This window comes from Dipodomys spectabilis, unplaced genomic scaffold (genome assembly GCF_019054845.1).
Source record: "Dipodomys spectabilis isolate Male_0828 unplaced genomic scaffold, ASM1905484v1 ptg000155l, whole genome shotgun sequence".
Classification (NCBI taxonomy): domain Eukaryota; kingdom Metazoa; phylum Chordata; class Mammalia; order Rodentia; family Heteromyidae; genus Dipodomys; species Dipodomys spectabilis.
In genome coordinates, this window is record NW_024870832.1 from 4,498,351 (window position 1) to 4,516,037 (window position 17,687).

General features: G+C 42.8%; 1 protein-coding gene across 1 annotated transcript; it reads right to left on the minus strand.

The window, feature by feature from the left end:
* Positions 1-12,572: 12,572 nt before the first annotated feature.
* LOC122118543 lies at positions 12,573-13,670 on the minus strand. Its single transcript, XM_042692384.1, has one exon. The coding sequence runs from the start codon at positions 13,641-13,643 to the stop codon at positions 12,891-12,893; it is 753 nt and encodes a 250-aa protein (XP_042548318.1). The 5' UTR covers positions 13,644-13,670; the 3' UTR covers positions 12,573-12,890.
* Positions 13,671-17,687: the final 4,017 nt, after the last annotated feature.

Below are 17,687 nucleotides of genomic sequence, written 5' to 3' on the forward strand. Positions count from 1 at the left end.
ATAATGATTTTAATTCTTATTTGGCACACATGACTTAGGGAACTATTCCAAGGCAACCCATCCATTAAATGCATTTGTAAATTTAGTATAGAAATGAACGAAGTAGCAGCCAGAGGGGAGAAGTAAAAACTGCCTTTAATGGAATTCCTGGACTTGTTATCAATTTCAAGATCCATCAACTCCCTTCCTTCAATTTCCACCAATTTCAGATCAACCCATGTCAATCCCAGACAGACTGTGATCAGTATCACCGGGTGCTGGGACACTTGTCTGCAGATTTCTCTCCTCGTGCCCTCATTAGAAACACATCGAAGCCAGCCCTGGGAAGGAAAGTCTGTGAGACTCTGATCTCTAATAAACCACTCAGAAAACCAGAAGTGGCACTATTGTTCAAGTGGTAGAGCACTAGCCTAGAGCTGAAGAGCTCAGGGACAGCGCCCAGGCCCTGGGTTCAAGACCCATGACGGACAGAGAAAAAAAAAGTTGTGAAGACGCAAGCCCAGGTCCTGAGGTCAATCTTGTACTGGAATACACTTAAAATATAAAGACTCTTTCATTCTTCCCTTCTTGTGCCTATTATTATTATTATTATTACTATCATTAGTATTATTTCTGGTTCTGGGACTTGAAATTCAGATCCTGGGTGAGATCACTGAGTTTTTTGTTGTTGTTGTTGTTTTTCAAAGGTAACACTACACCACCTGAGCCATAGCTCCACTTCTGACTTTTTGCTGTTTGATTGGAGAGGAAGGTTTTATACATTTTTATTCTTTTGTGTGGGGGGGGGGGCTGGGCTGACTTAGTCATAATTCACTCCTTGCTGCCAACCCGTGAGAGCCTTTCTGCAAAACCAGGCACGGTGTTCAACCCAGGTGTTCAGTGAGTTCTGTGGATACCATTGACGAGCCTGTATATCCAGACACGGGAGGCGGAGGCTCAGACCCGGTACATTTAGTGTCTTTGCGCATCCAAATCTGGCAGGCACAAATTTGCCTGTGTTGTGTAAGAAACGTTTACTCACTTGACATAGAAGTCCAGGACTATGTCGTCACATGCTCCACTGCAGCTCAGGTGACAGAAAAGACTTCTCAGTTTTCTGCCTTCCACAATCTTCACGTGGTCAGCTGTGATGGCGTAGGTGACCCAAGGCCCTGAATGAAGGTTTCTCCTTCCATGCCCCATTCCCCAACACTAGTGGTGCTCCTGGAATCTGCTTCAGATCCCCTGGAATGTTCCATCTGTGGTCTCTGAGCTACCAGAATCTGCTGTGAAGATTCAAATAAGTCCCTCTGAGAGCAATAGAATAGAATAGAATGGATAGGTATGGCAGGGAGAAGAACAGACAGAATGCACAGGATCAGAGGAAAGGGGAGAGGAGATGTCTGTGGGGAATGATGGCACAGAGTACTGTTTGCACTAGCAAAAGACAATGTTGAATTGCAACCCCTTTGTACACCTGCCTCAGCTACAATGATTCAGCTGACCACCTGTCAGGCTCACACTTGTCATCCAAGTGACTCAGGATGGGGAGATCTGAGGATGGTGGGTCAAAGCCAGTGCCTGGCAAGAAAGTCTGTGAGCCTCTTATCTCCAATAATCTGCTCAGAAAAAAAGAACCAGGAATGGAGCTGTGACTCAAATTGGTATAGCACTTGCCTTGAGCACGAAGAGGCTCAGGGACAATACCCATGCCCTGAGTTCAAGCTCCAGGACTGGCCAAAATAACTATAGATAGATAATACATCGATAGGTAGGTAGGTAGATAGTTAGATAAATAGACAGACAGACAGATAGAGAAAATGAAAACAAAAGGTCAACACCAAATTTCAAAAAAAAAAATCTGAGAGCATTCTGTTTCAACAGATACCATGCCAATCCCAAATCATCTGTCTTCCTGGTCAGTGCTACTTGACCATTTATTGTCCAACGGCGATAGAATGGCATAGTTAAGGGTGATATTTTTAGGAAGGGACTCACTGGTTCATAAGCTCTGACAGTCACACACACACACACACACACACACACACACACACACACACACACACACACACTCCTTCCCCCAGATCACGGTATCCATGGTACCTGGTTGGCTCAGAAATCTCTTGGCTTGGCATAAATCAGGCCACAGAGAAGAAAGCAACAGAAACTTCATCCTGCACCAGGTGCTGGTCTTCCTCCCCCTCCTACGGCCGCTACTGCTCCAGAGTAGGTCAGCCCTGGTGGGAATGTGAACCCATTTCTCTTTTCATACTGTTGTGCTGTAGGCAAGACTCAGAAATGAAGCAATGGCTTTCCCAGCTGTTGAGGATCTCTTCCCCCAAATATCCTGCTTGGCTTGTGCACACTGTCTAAGTTTCTACTTCATTAATCAGATTAGAATCAAGAGAAAGTTCAGTTGTACAAAAATGATTGTCCTTTGTGCAATTATCCAGCCTAGTGGTTGTGCGGCTAACACCGTCTGTGGTTGCTGTGATTTCTAATTCAATGATTAGAAATAACGTTGAACTCGGTAGGGAAGCCCAGTCACCCATGATGAACTCCATGTGAAACCAGATCTTCTGTGTGTGTGTTCAGTGGAGAATTAGCTCAAATTAAATGATACATTATGATCTCAGATTTGTTGCCCAAACCCAGCCAGACTTGTTGGGAGGTGATGACCTGGTGAAAACAGGACATAAACGGCTTCCTTCTTTTTTTATTTTTTTTTTATTGTGAAAATATTGTACAGAGGGGTTACAATTACATGGGCAAGATAATGAGTGCATTTCTTATCAAGCATTGTAGCCTCCTCCTTTGTTTCCCCTTCCCATCCCTTCCCATACTCCCCCTCCCCCGCCCCCCCATCCGCGCCCCGCTTCCCCCCCCCCCCACCAAAGTTGTAAAGTTCGTTTTTGACATAATGACTTGTGCTTCTCATTGTTGCAATGGGTCCACCTGTATCCCTATTAAAACAACTTGTTTTTCCCCTTCCTGGCTTCCTTCTTTAATCCGGGTTCCTGAGTGACTCTTCCAGAAAAAAAAAATATATACTTTTTATGGTCATTAAAAAGCCAATCAGGCTGGGAAGGTGGCTCAGTGGTAGAGTGCTTGCCTTGCATGCATGAGGCCCTGCGTTCAATTCTTCAGCACCACATAAGCAGAAAAAAAAAAAAAACCAGAAGTGGCGCTGTGGCTCAAGTGGTAGAGCGCTAGCCTTGAGCTGAAGAGTTGAGGGACAGCGCCCAGGCCCAAAGTTCAGGCTCCACGACTGGACCCCCCCCCCAAAAAAAAGCGCCATTGGCTCACACCTGTAATCCTAGCTACTCAAAAGGCTAAGATCTGAGGATCAAGGTTCAAAGCCAGCCCAGGCAAGAAAGACTGTGAAACTCTTATCTCCAATAAGTCACAAGAAAACTAGAAATGATGCTGTAGCTGAAGTGGTAGAGCGCTAGCCTTGAGCTGAAGAGCTGAGGGACAGAGCTCAGGCCCAGGGTGCAAGCCCCACAATCAACAAGAAAAAATCCCCAAAACACACAAAGGCACCCCCCCCCCCACACACATACCATTTGTTGCTCCATTGTTTTTTTTATAACTTTTTGATCATGGTCTAAACTTCACTATTTGTCATCCTTGAGGTTTACATTTCTCCAGGAAATCTGATTTCTCAGAACTGCATGGGAAGAGAAGAAATCTGACCTGTCATCTCAGCCTAAAAAATTTTCTTGAAAAAAAAATAGAACAAAAGAAGTAAACAACTTTTTTCCTTTGTTATTTATTTATAGTTTTAATTTCTCTTAACTTCTACTCTTGATTGAAGAAAGTATTATTAAAAGATTTTTTTTCTTTTGGCTCCTGCTTGTAGATAGAAACTAATGTATGGTGAACATATTAATTCCAAGTCAACGGAGGGCAAACAACCAGGATATCCATCCAAGGACTCATCCATTTGACAGTTGACCTTTTCAAACTCTTGGCTCCCACATGGTATCCTGAGGGCACTTCTTCACGCTGAGGAGCAAGCAACACTTCTCTCTCCTTTCCTTCCCCTACCTGTTGGTCTCCTGAAATGATTTCCCTAGGTTTTGAGTGTTGCTTACATCTCATTCTGCCTGACTATCAAACCATCACCTGAAAAGCTTGAAAATGGAAAGTTTCCATGGTGGGCGATGTATCTGTGAGCACACTCTATCAACCGTCTCATATTTGATACCAGCAGTTAGCAGACGTGCAACCCCCAGTGGACATGAGTTTCACTCTATTGTCACTTTATCCTGTCTCCCTAGGGCATTGGATGGATATTCTTGGGCCAGGAAGGTGGCTTAGTGATAGAGGGCTCACTTAGCATGCATGAAGCCCTGAGTTCAATTCCTCAGTATATCACATGGACAGAAAAAAAAGCTAGAAGTGGAGCTGTGGCTCAAGTGGTAGAAGGCTCATTCTTGAGCAAAAAGAAGCTCTGGGAAAAGTGCCCAGGCCCTGAGTTCAAGCCCCAGGACTGACAAAAAAGAGAGAGAGATGATTCCTTAAAATATTATACAAGAGTAAACACCTTTGCTTATGACCCAGCCATCCCATTCCTGGGCATTTATCTAAATAACCACAAACCAGGCCATGCAAAAGCTACCAGCACAACCATGTTCACTGTGTCATTTATCATAGCAAAGATGTAGCATTAACCCAGCTGCCCCTCAGTTGATGCATGGATCAAGAAAATTGTGGTATGGAGACACAAGAGGATGCTATCTATCCATCAGAAAGAATGATGCTATCTCATTAATAACAACATGGAAAGACTTGGAGAAAATTGAGCCAGAGCTGAAGAAACACAGGCCGCATGGTTTCCCTCATAGGTAATCATTAGAGTGTGACTAAAAATCTACCAGTAAACCCAATGGATAGTAAAAGACTGGGAAAAAATTACCATTGGACATGATGAATTAAAAAGGGCAGACACTAAACAGTTAGCCAGTGAGCCCAAAGGAAATTCTTAGGAGTAGGATCACAAGGATTCAGTAGCTATGAGCAGATAAAATGATGTTTATTGAAATGAACTCCAAGTAATGGAAACAAGAGGTTGTTATTTGTTTTCGTTTTTGTTGTTTTTGTTGGTTGTGGGTCTTGAACTCAGGGCATAGGCCACTGCCCCCTGAACTCCTTTGAACTTCAGGCTAGGTGCTTGACCACTTGAGCCACAGTGCCACTTCTGGCTTTTTTTGAGTAGCTTATTTCAAGAAATTGAATGTCAAAAGGGGAGACAGGGCAGATAGACCCTCACCATGTTAGTGACCTGTTTCTGGAAAGGACCAGAAGCTGATGAAAATGTGTGCACTGTGTTGATAGCTAAGTTTTCTGAAAAGCTCAGAGAGCAAATGAACGGATTTTCTTTATTTAATCTGTCCAAACAAAAAAAATCCTTGGGTCAATATGGGAGTTATGTTTGCTCAGTTGACTTGGGATGAGGACGTTTGCCAGTGTTGTGTGTGCACATCCACAGAGAGGAAGGGAGAACCGTCTTACAGAGCACTGACCTCAGAAAATCATTCGCCATAGCTAAGATAGGAAACCAACCCAGAAGCCACTCTGTGGATGAATGGATCAAGAAAATGGGGTCTAGGTATCCATTCATCCTTGGGTCCATCTGTCCGTCCATCCGTCTGTCTGTCTGTCTGTCTGTCTATCTATCTATCTATCTATCTATCTATCTATCTATCTATCTATCTATCTATCTATCTATCTATCTATCTATCTATCTATCTATCGACCTCTATCTGTCTGACCGTAGGTCTATCTATCATCTGTCTATCTATGCATCCATCTACCCATCTATCAGTCTGTCCATCTAGCTATCTATGCATCCATCTATTCATTTATCCATCTGTCCATTCATATATCCTCTCTCTCGCCTGCTCATTCAGGTATGGGATGCAAGAAATAATTTCAATTAAAAAAAATTTCACAGATTGGCTTGGTGACCTAACATACGACCAATTTTGTAGAATGTGCTGAGAAGAACATCTGTTCTGAAACTGTTGGGTGAGAGAGTTTCTGTAGATGTTGATTAAATCTAGTTGTCCCCTGTAGCTATTTAGGCCTGCGCTCTCTTTGCTGAGATTTTTGCCTGGATGATCTACCAAGAGGTATATAGAATGGAAACAAATTATATGTGTATATATATATATATATACGTATATATATGTAAATCATATAGTGTTTATATATAAAAATATATAATATATAAATCATATATATTTATATATGTTATTTGAAATTGGTAATTAAAATCTATAGGAAATGGTAAAGAGTAAAGCAATATAATAAACAAATACCTAAGTAATTTTTAAAAAATCATGGAAGTCTCTGGAACTTTTACATAAAACTAAAATTTATTCTATCTGATCTTAGGATTGCTGCTTCAGTCTATTGTATTGAAAGGTTGTATTCCAACCTTTCATTTTGATGATGTATCTGCTCCTTTTTGCCAGATTTGTCTCCTGTCAACAACAGGTGGATGGGTTTTCGTTTAAATCCAAGTACCCAGTCTGTATCTTTTAATCAGAGAATTAAGTTTGTTAACACTGGATCTGCTCTTTCTTCCTGCTCGGAGGCCCTGTCTTCCAGTCCATCAGTTTGGCCACAGAGACCTTCCACCTTATTGTTTTCATTCTGTCTTTTCTGTCTGGTCATTTTCTGAGGGCTGCTACCTCTTCTTCCAAACATTAGTTTGAGGATTTCCAAAGATCTCTTTAATCATGAATACAATGCTTCTTGACCCCTTTGAACTCAGACCCTAGACGCTGTCCCTGACCTTTTTCCTCTCAAGTTTGTTGCTCTACCACTTTGAGCTATATATATATATATATATATATGGTGCCACTTACAGTTTTCTGGTGGTTCATTATTGGAAATCAGAGTCTCATGGCTTTTCCTGCCTAGGCTGGCTTAGACCACAATCCACAGATCTCAGTCCAGGAAGACCCTAAGGAGACAGGATAAAGTGACAATAGAGTGAAACTCGTGTCCACTCGGGGTTGCACATGTGCTCACTGCTCGTATCAAATATGAGAGGGTTGATAGAGTGTGCTCACAGACGGACACATCACCCACCATGGAAACCTTCCATTTTCAAGTTTTTCAGGTGAAGGTTTTATAGACAGAATGAGATGTAAAGAAACATTCCAACCCCAAGGAAATCATTTCAGGAGACCAACAGGTAGGGGAAGGAAAGGAGAGAGAAGTGTTGCTTGCTCCTCAGCATGGAGAAGTGTCCTCAGGACACCATCTGGGAGCCAAGAGTTTGACAAGGTCAACCGTCAAATGGACGTGTCCTTGGATGGATATCCTGGTTGTTTGCCCTCCGTTGACATGGAATTAATAAGTTCACCTCCACTCATTTCTATCTACAAGCAGGAACCCCAAAAATATCTTTTAATTGCACTTTCCTCAACCGAGACTAAAAATTAATTTAAAAGAACGCTACAAATAAATAAATGAATAAATAAATAACAAAGGAAAAAGTTGTTTATCTGTTTCTTCTGTTTTTTTGTTTTGTTTTGTTTTTCCAAGATAATTTTCCCTTTTAAGGAGGGGGGGTGACAATGCTCGACAAGATGTAGTCATTACCTTGCTCATATAACTGTCACCCCTCTGTACAGCATCTCTACAATAAAATATTATTTTTTAAAAAAGATAATTTTCAGAGCTGAGATGAGCCAGTTAGATTTTTTTCTTCTCCCATGTAGTTCTGAAAAATCAGAGGGCTCCTAAATTTTTCTTGATTTCCTTCTTGATTTCTTCTTGATTTCAAGAAGCTATAAAAAGTGGAACAACAAATCGGGGGTGTCTGTGTATTTTTATAAGCATAAAAATATTTTTTCTGGAAGAGTCAGTCAGGAACTGAGATTAAACAAGGAAACTGGGTATGCCATGTTTTCATGATGTCATCATCCCCAAGAAGTCTGGCTGGGTTTGGGCAGCAAATGTGAAATCAGAATGGATCATCTATGTCTTACGTCAATTTTGAGCTAATTCTCCACTAAACACATACACAGAAGTCCTGATTTTACATGGATTTTATCATAGTTGACTGGGCTTTCTACTGAGTTCAACCTTATTTCATTTCATGCACAAAATTTCAATAATTTTAAACACATTTCATTTTCAGACTATACTCAAAGTTAATAGAGGAAAATAAAAGGATAATCCCCTCTCAAAAATAAACTTTAAAAGGCTGGGAAGGTGGCTCAGTGGTAGAGCACTTGCCTTGCATGACTGAGGCCCTGGGTTTGATTCCTTAGCACCACATAAGCAAAAAGAAAAAAGCTGGAATTGGTGCTTTGGCTCAAGTGGTAGAGTGCTAGCCTTGAGCTGAAGAGCTGAAGGACAGCGCCCAAGCCCAGAGTTCAGGCCCCACAACCAGACCCAAAAAATAAAAAATAAAAAACTTTAAAGCACAAGAGTCACCTGGAACTGAATGATTTTCAAGAAACCATAAATCTACAGATAAAATTAAAGAAACATTCTAGAAGAAAGGTACACAAAAGTGTATCTGTGGGATAGTTGGCTTTTCTGGTTGTTATCATAGGATTCGTGTTAGTGTCTGTTACTCGGAAAGTGTAAGTTCACAGAAGGGATGGGTTAAGAAATATGGATGACAGTGTTAGACACCCTGTATTCATATACTGTTTGTAGAATGGGAACTTCTTTGTACAACCATTTAAAGATAATTAAAACAAATGTATGCTCACGTCTCCATACAAACATGACTTGGAGCTGTCTCATCCTTACCCAACCAATGTCACCCCTTCCAGAATTCTTCCCCTATCACTACCACCCCCTCTATTTATGATCTTGATCAATGTCATGCTTTCCAACTGATCTTCTTTTCAATATATTTCATTTTCCTTTATTGGGTGTTTCATGTTATTTCTGGAGTTACATGAGATTAAACCACAATATGTAGGGTGGTTTTCTGTCACTTGAAGCATAGGACCAGTGCTCATTTACTTATATATCAAGATAGGTAGATAGATATGCAGGTAGACACAAGACAGATGTAGAGAGAATATAGATAGATAGATGGATAGACAGGTAGGGAGATAGATAAAAATAAATGATAGATGATAGAAAGAAAGAAAGAAAGAAACAAAGAAACAAAGATAGGCAGTCAGACAGGCTGTCAGGCAGACAGATAGAAGGATAATAGATAGATAGATAGATAGATAGATACATACATACATACATACACATACATACATACATACATACATATATGCACACATACCTACATATACATACACATACACAGACACACAGATAAAATCATGGCTGGCTTGCACTCACTCTCAGGATCGTGTGTCCTCTGTCCCTGTGTCCACTGGGGTCACAAACACCACTCTGACAGTGAGGGATTTCCCACTTATGTTGACCAGGTCTGAAGCGCCGCCATGGAGTGTGTGTTGGGTTGGATGCATTGTCTTCTTCTTTCCTGACAACCTCACAGGTGTGGTGGAAATGGGGAGCATGCAGGATGCCAGTCTCTCCACAGGGTCAGCATCACCTCCACCAAAATAGAGTTGCCTGGTCGTTCAGATCTGTGTTTCCCCCTGTAGGTGAAGCCATGGGTGCTTCTCCCTGGACTTCCTTCTTCATCCCTTCTTCTTCTGATCTTGATACTTCTCAGAATGACTTAATAAACTGATTGCACATGCATGCATTTCTGTCTCGGGAAAATCTGTGCTCCTGGGGCCATGACTAGCATCCCAGATGCCCTCTTTACATGAGTGGATCCAAAACACGCATTACCAGCGCTCAATGGATGGGCAGAATTCACACAGATCCACACCCCACCAAGACATGAACGTGAGGATTGCATGGAAATGGATAAACTGAGGTTCCTGAGACGGATTCCTTCCAGAAAACTCTATCTTTTCCTAACCATTCCTGAAAAGTAAAATTAAATTACACCTGGAGGCTAAGACTGAGACTGAGAGAAAAAAAATCACTATTAATTGAACAGTGATAAAACAAAATGGTTCCCATCCCTGAGGAATCCAGTATTTTCTGACATTTTTCCGATTCTGAACTTGGGGTTTACTCATTTGAAGAGATTCTGTGTCCTCACCTTTAGATGTCACAAGCCTTTCTTTTGGGTTAGTTTTCATGATGTCATAGTATTTGGAATTTTCCAGATTTATGTACTGTGGATTCCCCTTCCCCAGTCAATGGGGTGTGTGTGTATGGGGTGGATTCCTATTTTGTTGGGTTAAACATTTCCAAACACCACCCTATCTTTCCAGGCAGCAAGAGTTGAGACCAAGGCTGGCTAGAGATTTCACTCTACTCTACCCTTTGACTGGGTGACTGTTCTCAAGTTGCTGAAGACTGTGATCATGAGGCTAGGTATTGGTGGCTCCTGGTTATTATCTCAGTGACTCAGGAGGAGGGGATCTGATGATCACATTGTGAATTAGCCTCTCTCCAAAAAATCATCTTTCCTTATCGAACAAATAAACCTAAGATGAGATGTGAAGGTCACAGGGTAGAGCTTCAAATAAGATTGGAAAATCTGAGTCACTCCAGCCGTCTCATTATCAACATCTCCATTCCATCCCCCACTTCCCAATTTTTGTTTGGCCAGTCCTGGATCTTGAACTCAGGGCCTGGACTCTGTCCCTGAGTCTCTTTTTGCTCTCTACCACTTAAAACAGAGCACCACTTCTGACTTTTCTGAGTAGTTGATTGTAATTCATCTCTAAAGGAGAAGGAGTTACTCTTCTGTGACTTAGATCTGAAGACTCCACTCTGCCTTTTGCCCATCACATCACTGTTAGGCTCTTGGTCAGAAAATTATGTGCAAAGCTCATCTGTGCATGCTGTCAAAAGCACACATCCACTCCGCCAGCACCTCCACTTCTGTCCATAAAGTCCATAGGTATTGACGACTGACTCTCCCACCTGGGGTTCACTGTGATCTTCATCCCATGGTTAGAAAGTTAATATCCTCAGGGGTATTTTTCTCCAACTATCACTTGAGGAATGTGATCAGTCCATAGGAGTGTCTGATCAAGAATGTTCTAAGAGACATCTAGAGGAGTCACTCTTTCTCTAATGGACAGAGAAAGACATTGAGTTAATACTTTCCTTTTATTTAGAACATGTCCTGGGACTTGGACTCAGGGCTGGGCTGCTGTGTCTTAGATATTATTTTTCTCCCTGATAACACCCTACTGGTTGAGCCACATCTGCACCTGTGTCCTTTGGGTGGTCAGCTGGAGGAAAGAGACTCCAGGACTTTCACATGGGCTGGGATGGCCTGGAACCTTCCATCTGATTCTAATGCCATCTGTCCCCAGGACTTCACTTTTCCCACCTGAGTGTTAAACGAACCCTAATAGCAAGGAAGCATCACCATTTCACCTTCAACCGGAATGAAGGAGACTCGGTTGCCCTTCCATCAAGTTCTCTAGCTCCCAAGTCAGAGAAAATGAATAATTGTGTACATGGAAGTGCTGATCAGGTCATTGTGTTCCCAGTAAACATGACAGTCCTCAGCTCACCATGTTCTTGCTGCTCATTTACCTGGTGATCTGGAATATTCCTTCCAGACCACCTGTGCCAAGCAGGATATTCGGGGGGGGGGGGGTTGGAGAGGGGAAGAGTCAACACCACTCGATGGTGAGCACTGATTTGTGCATGGGGGAGACTGACTCACAGGAGAGTCCCATAAAACCTGGAGGAGACACCACCCTCCCCAACTATGGAGAGACAGAAAGCCCCACAGCATGAGAGTCCTGCTGCTGCCTCTGCTGCTTGCATGGACATGTGCTCAGCAGAATCCTCAACTGCATCAGTACCAGGTAACCTGAATATGGTGATTGGGGAAGTAGTGTGTGTAGGGAAATTTTCTGTCTGAGTGTCAGTGTGTCTGTCTCACATTTGCTTTTGTGCATCAATCACACTTTATTAATATGTTGTTCTGTATGTCTCCATTCAACAATCAGTTCTTACATTTTCATTGGACAGTAAATATAAAACATATATATATTTGTGATACATATTTGTGATTTTTGCAGTGATATTTCATATAGGCTTAGGCATTGAATTTTTATAATTGTGTGTGTGTGTTACTTTAACAAACAGATTTCCATGGAGGTCTAGAATCTCCTCCTAAAAATACACCTTTTTCCTGAATCTCTCCCTCTTCAAATGTATTAATAAAATGCAGTTAAGAATCAGAGACTCTGAATACTCCCAGTAAATTGTCATCTAAAAGAAGCAGAGCCTGGTAGCTCAGAGTCTGGAGAGGGAACGCTTCAAGTCATTGCAAGCAGGTTACTTGAATCCATGAGTGTTTGGGGACAAAAACTGAAGATCTGTCCTCTAACCTGCCCAATGGGGTGTTTCAATGGCACACCTAGGCCTTAGCAGCTGATAATGAAGAGCAAATCCTGGAGGGTGGAGAACTGAGACTCTATCTACGCAATCTTCTGTGTACTAGATATTGTGATATATTACGCCTCCAGTTTTATATCAAGTAAGTTGTGCCTCCTCCACAATACGGTCTTGATGCCCTGACTCCTGACTTCTCTTTTTAGTCCAACTATTACTTTATTTATATTACTCTGCTTATTTATATTACTATGGAAAAAGACAACCAAGCAGTTCTGTTCCATTTTGAAAAAAATTTCCAATCAACACCAATTATGTGGTGACAAGCAACTGGGAATGGTGACATCTTTGGGTCAAGACTGACAAGAAAAAATGGGCTCTGGTGCTACAGTTCATCTCCAACAAGAATATGTCACAATGGCCAGCACAAGCCATACTAACATTGAGCCTTTAGCGCTGGGCACAGATTCGGATCTCTTCTCTGAAGCTAGCAAATCAAGTGAAATAACTGGGTTTAAAAAGTTTTAAAATGAAGCCCAAATAAGTTGTAAAACCATGCTCCTGACATAGTCTCCATCAAAGTTTACATGAAACACACCTTTTCCCACTCTAATAGCCCCAATTTTTTTCCTCACATAGCGTACCATGTAGCTGCAGGACTCTTCTGCCTCAAGATGTAAACAAAGTGAAAAAAACAATAGCATGTGCATCATATTCTCTACACACTGCTGTTGGATGGAAAATACCAAATTAAAAAAAGAGAGAGAGAGAGAAAGGTTCCATCTTAGATTCTCACAACCTCTTGTTCCGCAGTTCATGAATCTGACTCTGATGATAAGGTGACAGTGTATGTAAGTAGATTTGTTTTCAGTGAAGGAAACCTGGGAAAAGATGGATTTACCTCTTTTTCTTGGAGAGTTATCTGATGGTACATGCTCCTCAAAGCCCTCACTCTCTCGAACTAGGGCACGTTCCAGGATCACACAGCCTTCCTTATAATGCTGGCTGTCTTCAGTGGCAAACTCATAGATCCATCCTAGTTTGCTATTGCAGTTTTTGCAGCTCACATCTCGAGCCATGTGGAGGCCAGTGAGCATGACTCGATCTTGAACTTCACTGTACTGCAGATTAACTACCTTGTTAAAAAGAAATGCTCTACCAGTGGCACCTGTAAACCGAGTGGAGATGAGTTCTGAGCGGTTTGTGAGGATCATACCACAGTTTGCACAAGAAGACAGGTGAGTACCACCAATATGATCAAGGAAAATTCTTCCCATTTTGCTAGCTGAAGTTCTAAAAACCTTGCATTTATGAGAGTCACATAATACAAATAAAACATTCAACAGACCCTGGTTCTGGTGGCTCACACCTGTAATCCTAGCTATTCAAGAAGGCTGAGATCTGAGGATCACAGTTCAAATCCAGCCCGGAAAAATCTGTGAGACTCTTATCTCCAATTAACCACCAGAAAACTGGAAGTGTGCTGTGGCTCAAGTGGTAGAACGCTTGCCTTGAGCTGAAGAGTTCAGGAATAGTGCCTAGGCCCAGAGTTCAAGCCTCATGACTTAGTGGAATCTCAAGTCCCCTCAGCCACATGCTTCTGAAATGGAGTGAAAGCTTTCACAGATGTCCTTTCTCTGTTGATTCTTAGGAACTTTACTGTGTCCCACAGTAGGAAAAAATGGGTGCTTTGTGGTACTTATCAGTCTCCTCTTGCTGGCAGAAATATAAGAAATGAAGGGACAGAAATCAGGAAGAACACTTGAAACCTTCCGAAGCATCTCAAACTCTTGGTGCCACCATTCTATGTCTTAAAGTAAGTGCTTTTCTTCCTTCAGATTTTCCATCTGTCAAGGAGATCCAGAGCGGCGGTGAGGTCGGCCCTGCCAATGACTCCTCGCTCCTCACCTGGGTCGAAGCCCCTGACTTTTCTTTTGCAGCCAAGTTTGCAAGGAAGTATTTGCATTTGGTGGGGAATCTGAGGACCTGTACTTTGTCAGGAATCTACTTTCATAGACTCTGATGTCCCAATCCTCATCTAAGGCCCTGTGGAATCACAAGCCTGGCTTTTCCTAGGAGGTCTGCGGCTTAACCACCATGCAGTACATTAACTAATCCACCATAGACAAAAGAACAGGATAGAAAGAGCTTTCCTTGTAAAATGGGAAGGATATGTCATTAGATTTTTTTACCCTTTGGCCTGGTTTTGAGTCTTCACAACCTTTAAGATGGTAGCTATGAGCTTCTGAACAATGAGGTTGAAGAACTGAGTTAACATCATAGATCTAATCACCAAGATTCTCCATATGACAAATTCTCAGTATAAGAAATATTATAAACACATTTAAGGAGAACAATATTAAAAAGAAGAAGGTGTGTATGTCTGTTTTGGAGGGGGGGTTGTGGGAGTTTTTCTCTGGATGTTGTATGATTTCCATAAAGATCACAGATAAAACACTCACAGTAAGTATTTGCTATCTTCACAAGCTTACATTGAAGAGCTAGTGGTGAGTATGGGTGCTTGGGGAGTAAGAGCAAGAACAAGATAGAGGGGAAAGCCGTAGAAATGAGTGTGTACATGGATACACTCCCGGTGACCTGGAGGAAGGAAGCTGCAGGGTGTACTTTAGATCTCATCCCTGGCAGGTGGATTCCTTCATTTCCCTCCCTACCAGTGTGGATGAATGGACAGTTTTGCAAATTATCTGTCCTAGATAGAAATGAAATTTCAAAAACCACCACTCTGCAGGGATGTGGCGGGATTCTGAAAAACACTAGAGTTGTGCACAGGAAGGAGTTCCTAAAGCAAGGAGGGAAAAAACCCCCAACAAAGTGATAACTGCCCAGGGTAGAAATCTGATACATAAATCAGCAGAGCACCCAAAGAGTGGACATAGGAAATTAATTGTAAGACAGTATGTAATCTGAGGTTCTCAAATTACATCTGAATCATCCAATATTTCATAACTGGTGCAAATGTGTGCAATTATGGTTAAGGATAAAAGAACTACTCTGTTCGTCATTGTTGTTGTTGTTATGTTAAAGGACTGGTTCTGAGTGCCGACATGGTTTTTCCATGCATTAAAAGGAAACATGGTGTTCATAAAATACTGAGTATCTGGTGGTCTTTGGGGGTAAAGTCGGATCTCCCTCCACTTCTGTTTCCTAGTGGGTAGACAGATTTTGCAGATGAGGGGTGGTTCTTAGACACATTCTGCCCCCAAGGACCGAGTCCATGTGAACAAGATGTTGAACCTTGCAAGGGCTCAAGCCCAGTCCACCTCCCCATAACTCCTTCTGTTTCCCAGCCTTCCGTGTTGCTATGGATGACATTCAGGGTCCCTTGGCAGAATTTGTGATTTCTCAGTGCGACAGCAATGAGGGGGGCTGGAAAGGGACTGGAAACCTGAACAACTCTTTGAGGACAAGAATTGCCCCACCTGTAGTGGGACTGTCTCCCCTTATATTGGACCCCACTCTGCCACAGGGAGTTGTGGAAGTGCTTCAAGCACACAACCTCCAAGCAGCAACTGTGCTCATGAACATGAATGCCATGCACCATCAATTGCCCTGAATTTTGAAATGTTCGTCTTGAATTTGTAGACTCAAGAAACAATGTCATTCAAGTGTTGAAAAACACAGGAGTATTCGTCATTCAAAATTGTCAACGTGGTTGACAGACAAAACCACAACAGTGATTTTGCTGGCAGGTAAGTAGGGCCGTGTGTGGCTGTGAGGCAGGACAAGCAGAAGCCGCATCTACATTGAGTTTACAGGGAGGAGCTGGTGCATGCATGTGCTGTACTCTGATGATCCCTGCGGTGCTGACCTTCCTACAAAAAGAGAGGCAAGGTCATTGAATGTGGGTCTTGAGGAAAGGCAGCCAGCCTGGTGCTGGAGGCCTCTCACCCTGGTGCACAGGAGGCTGAGATCTGGAGACTGGGGTTCAAAGCCAGTCTAGGCTGGAAGATCCTTCAGACTCTTCTTATCTAACCAAACAACCAAAAAGCTAGAAGGGAGCCCTGACTCAAGTGTTAGAGGACTAGATATGAGTAACTTCAGAAGCTGTTAGGACAATGGAGGAGGAGGGAAGAGAACAGGCTGGACTCGATCGATCTTCCACAGGTGAGGAGTGTTTATTGAGATAGAGTAGCTGGGAGACTATGTGGAGTTGGGCTTTCTGAGATCTGGGCAGGGAGGCAGAGGAGAATGGAGAAGCCATTAGGTTGACAGCTTGGGCTTCTCAGAAGCACCCAAAGAGGGATGTTTACAGCTGGGCATTGCTGGGTCTCCCCACCTGCACATCAGCATGGGCCTCCATACCTGGAGTCCTGCCTGGGGTCCTATTTGTGTGTGGGACAATGGTGGGGGCAGGCTGTCAACCCTTCAGGAAAAACACCCAAGCCCTGCGTTCAAGTCCTCAACCCTTTAGGAACAACACCCAAGCCCTGAGTTCAAGTCCTTGGACCAGTACCACAACCACCAAAACAGAAACCAAATGCTAGAAGAGGAAACAGGAGAAAGAAATGGCAGTCAGCATCTATCTAAGAACAGGCCCAGAACCGGGAACAAGTGTTCATTGATGAGTCAGGGCCTCAAAGCCGAGGACCAAGAGCCCCAGCTTTGGGAAATGGTGCTTGTGTCACCTCAGATTCAAAGCTTGGAAAGCTGAGAAATCTTGTGATGGAAGTTGAGGACTCTAGGGAAAGTCACTCCTTTTAACAGGGAAATGTCACCAACCTCCACCTGCACCTGGCAACACAAGGAACTTCTGGGCTTGACTGTGGTGATGGGAACCATTGGATTGAGGTGGACAGATGAGGACCTGGCAGAATCCCTGGGTGGAGGCCAAGGGGACATGGTGGGATTCTGCATCAGGAAGCAGCACAGAGGACCTCAGAAGATGCATGAGGAACTCAGTAGTTCTCCACTGAATGTGGAAGGACAGAAGGGCAGCACCCATACTGAGAAGGAAAACTCGGTGCTGTGAAAGATCATGGAGGAAAATGGCATTCTGGGTGACCATATCCACTATGTTCTGGAGGAAGGTAAGTCACCATCCCTTTCCTCTCTAAGGAAATACTTATCAGAGTAGAGATGAGTGGAGTGTGTTCTTCATAGAGTTGTTCTGTCTGCCAGCTTCTACATGCTCAGAGTCAGGAGACATCCGAAGCAAAATGGAGCCGGTGCTCTAACCTTCCCTTCCCTTCTGTCTTTGCAGATGATTGTCCTTTAAGTGATACATTTGAAAAGATTATGAAGTTGATTGTGTAAGTTGCCAGTGGTAATTACTCACAGTTAGTCTCTTATACATGGTGGTC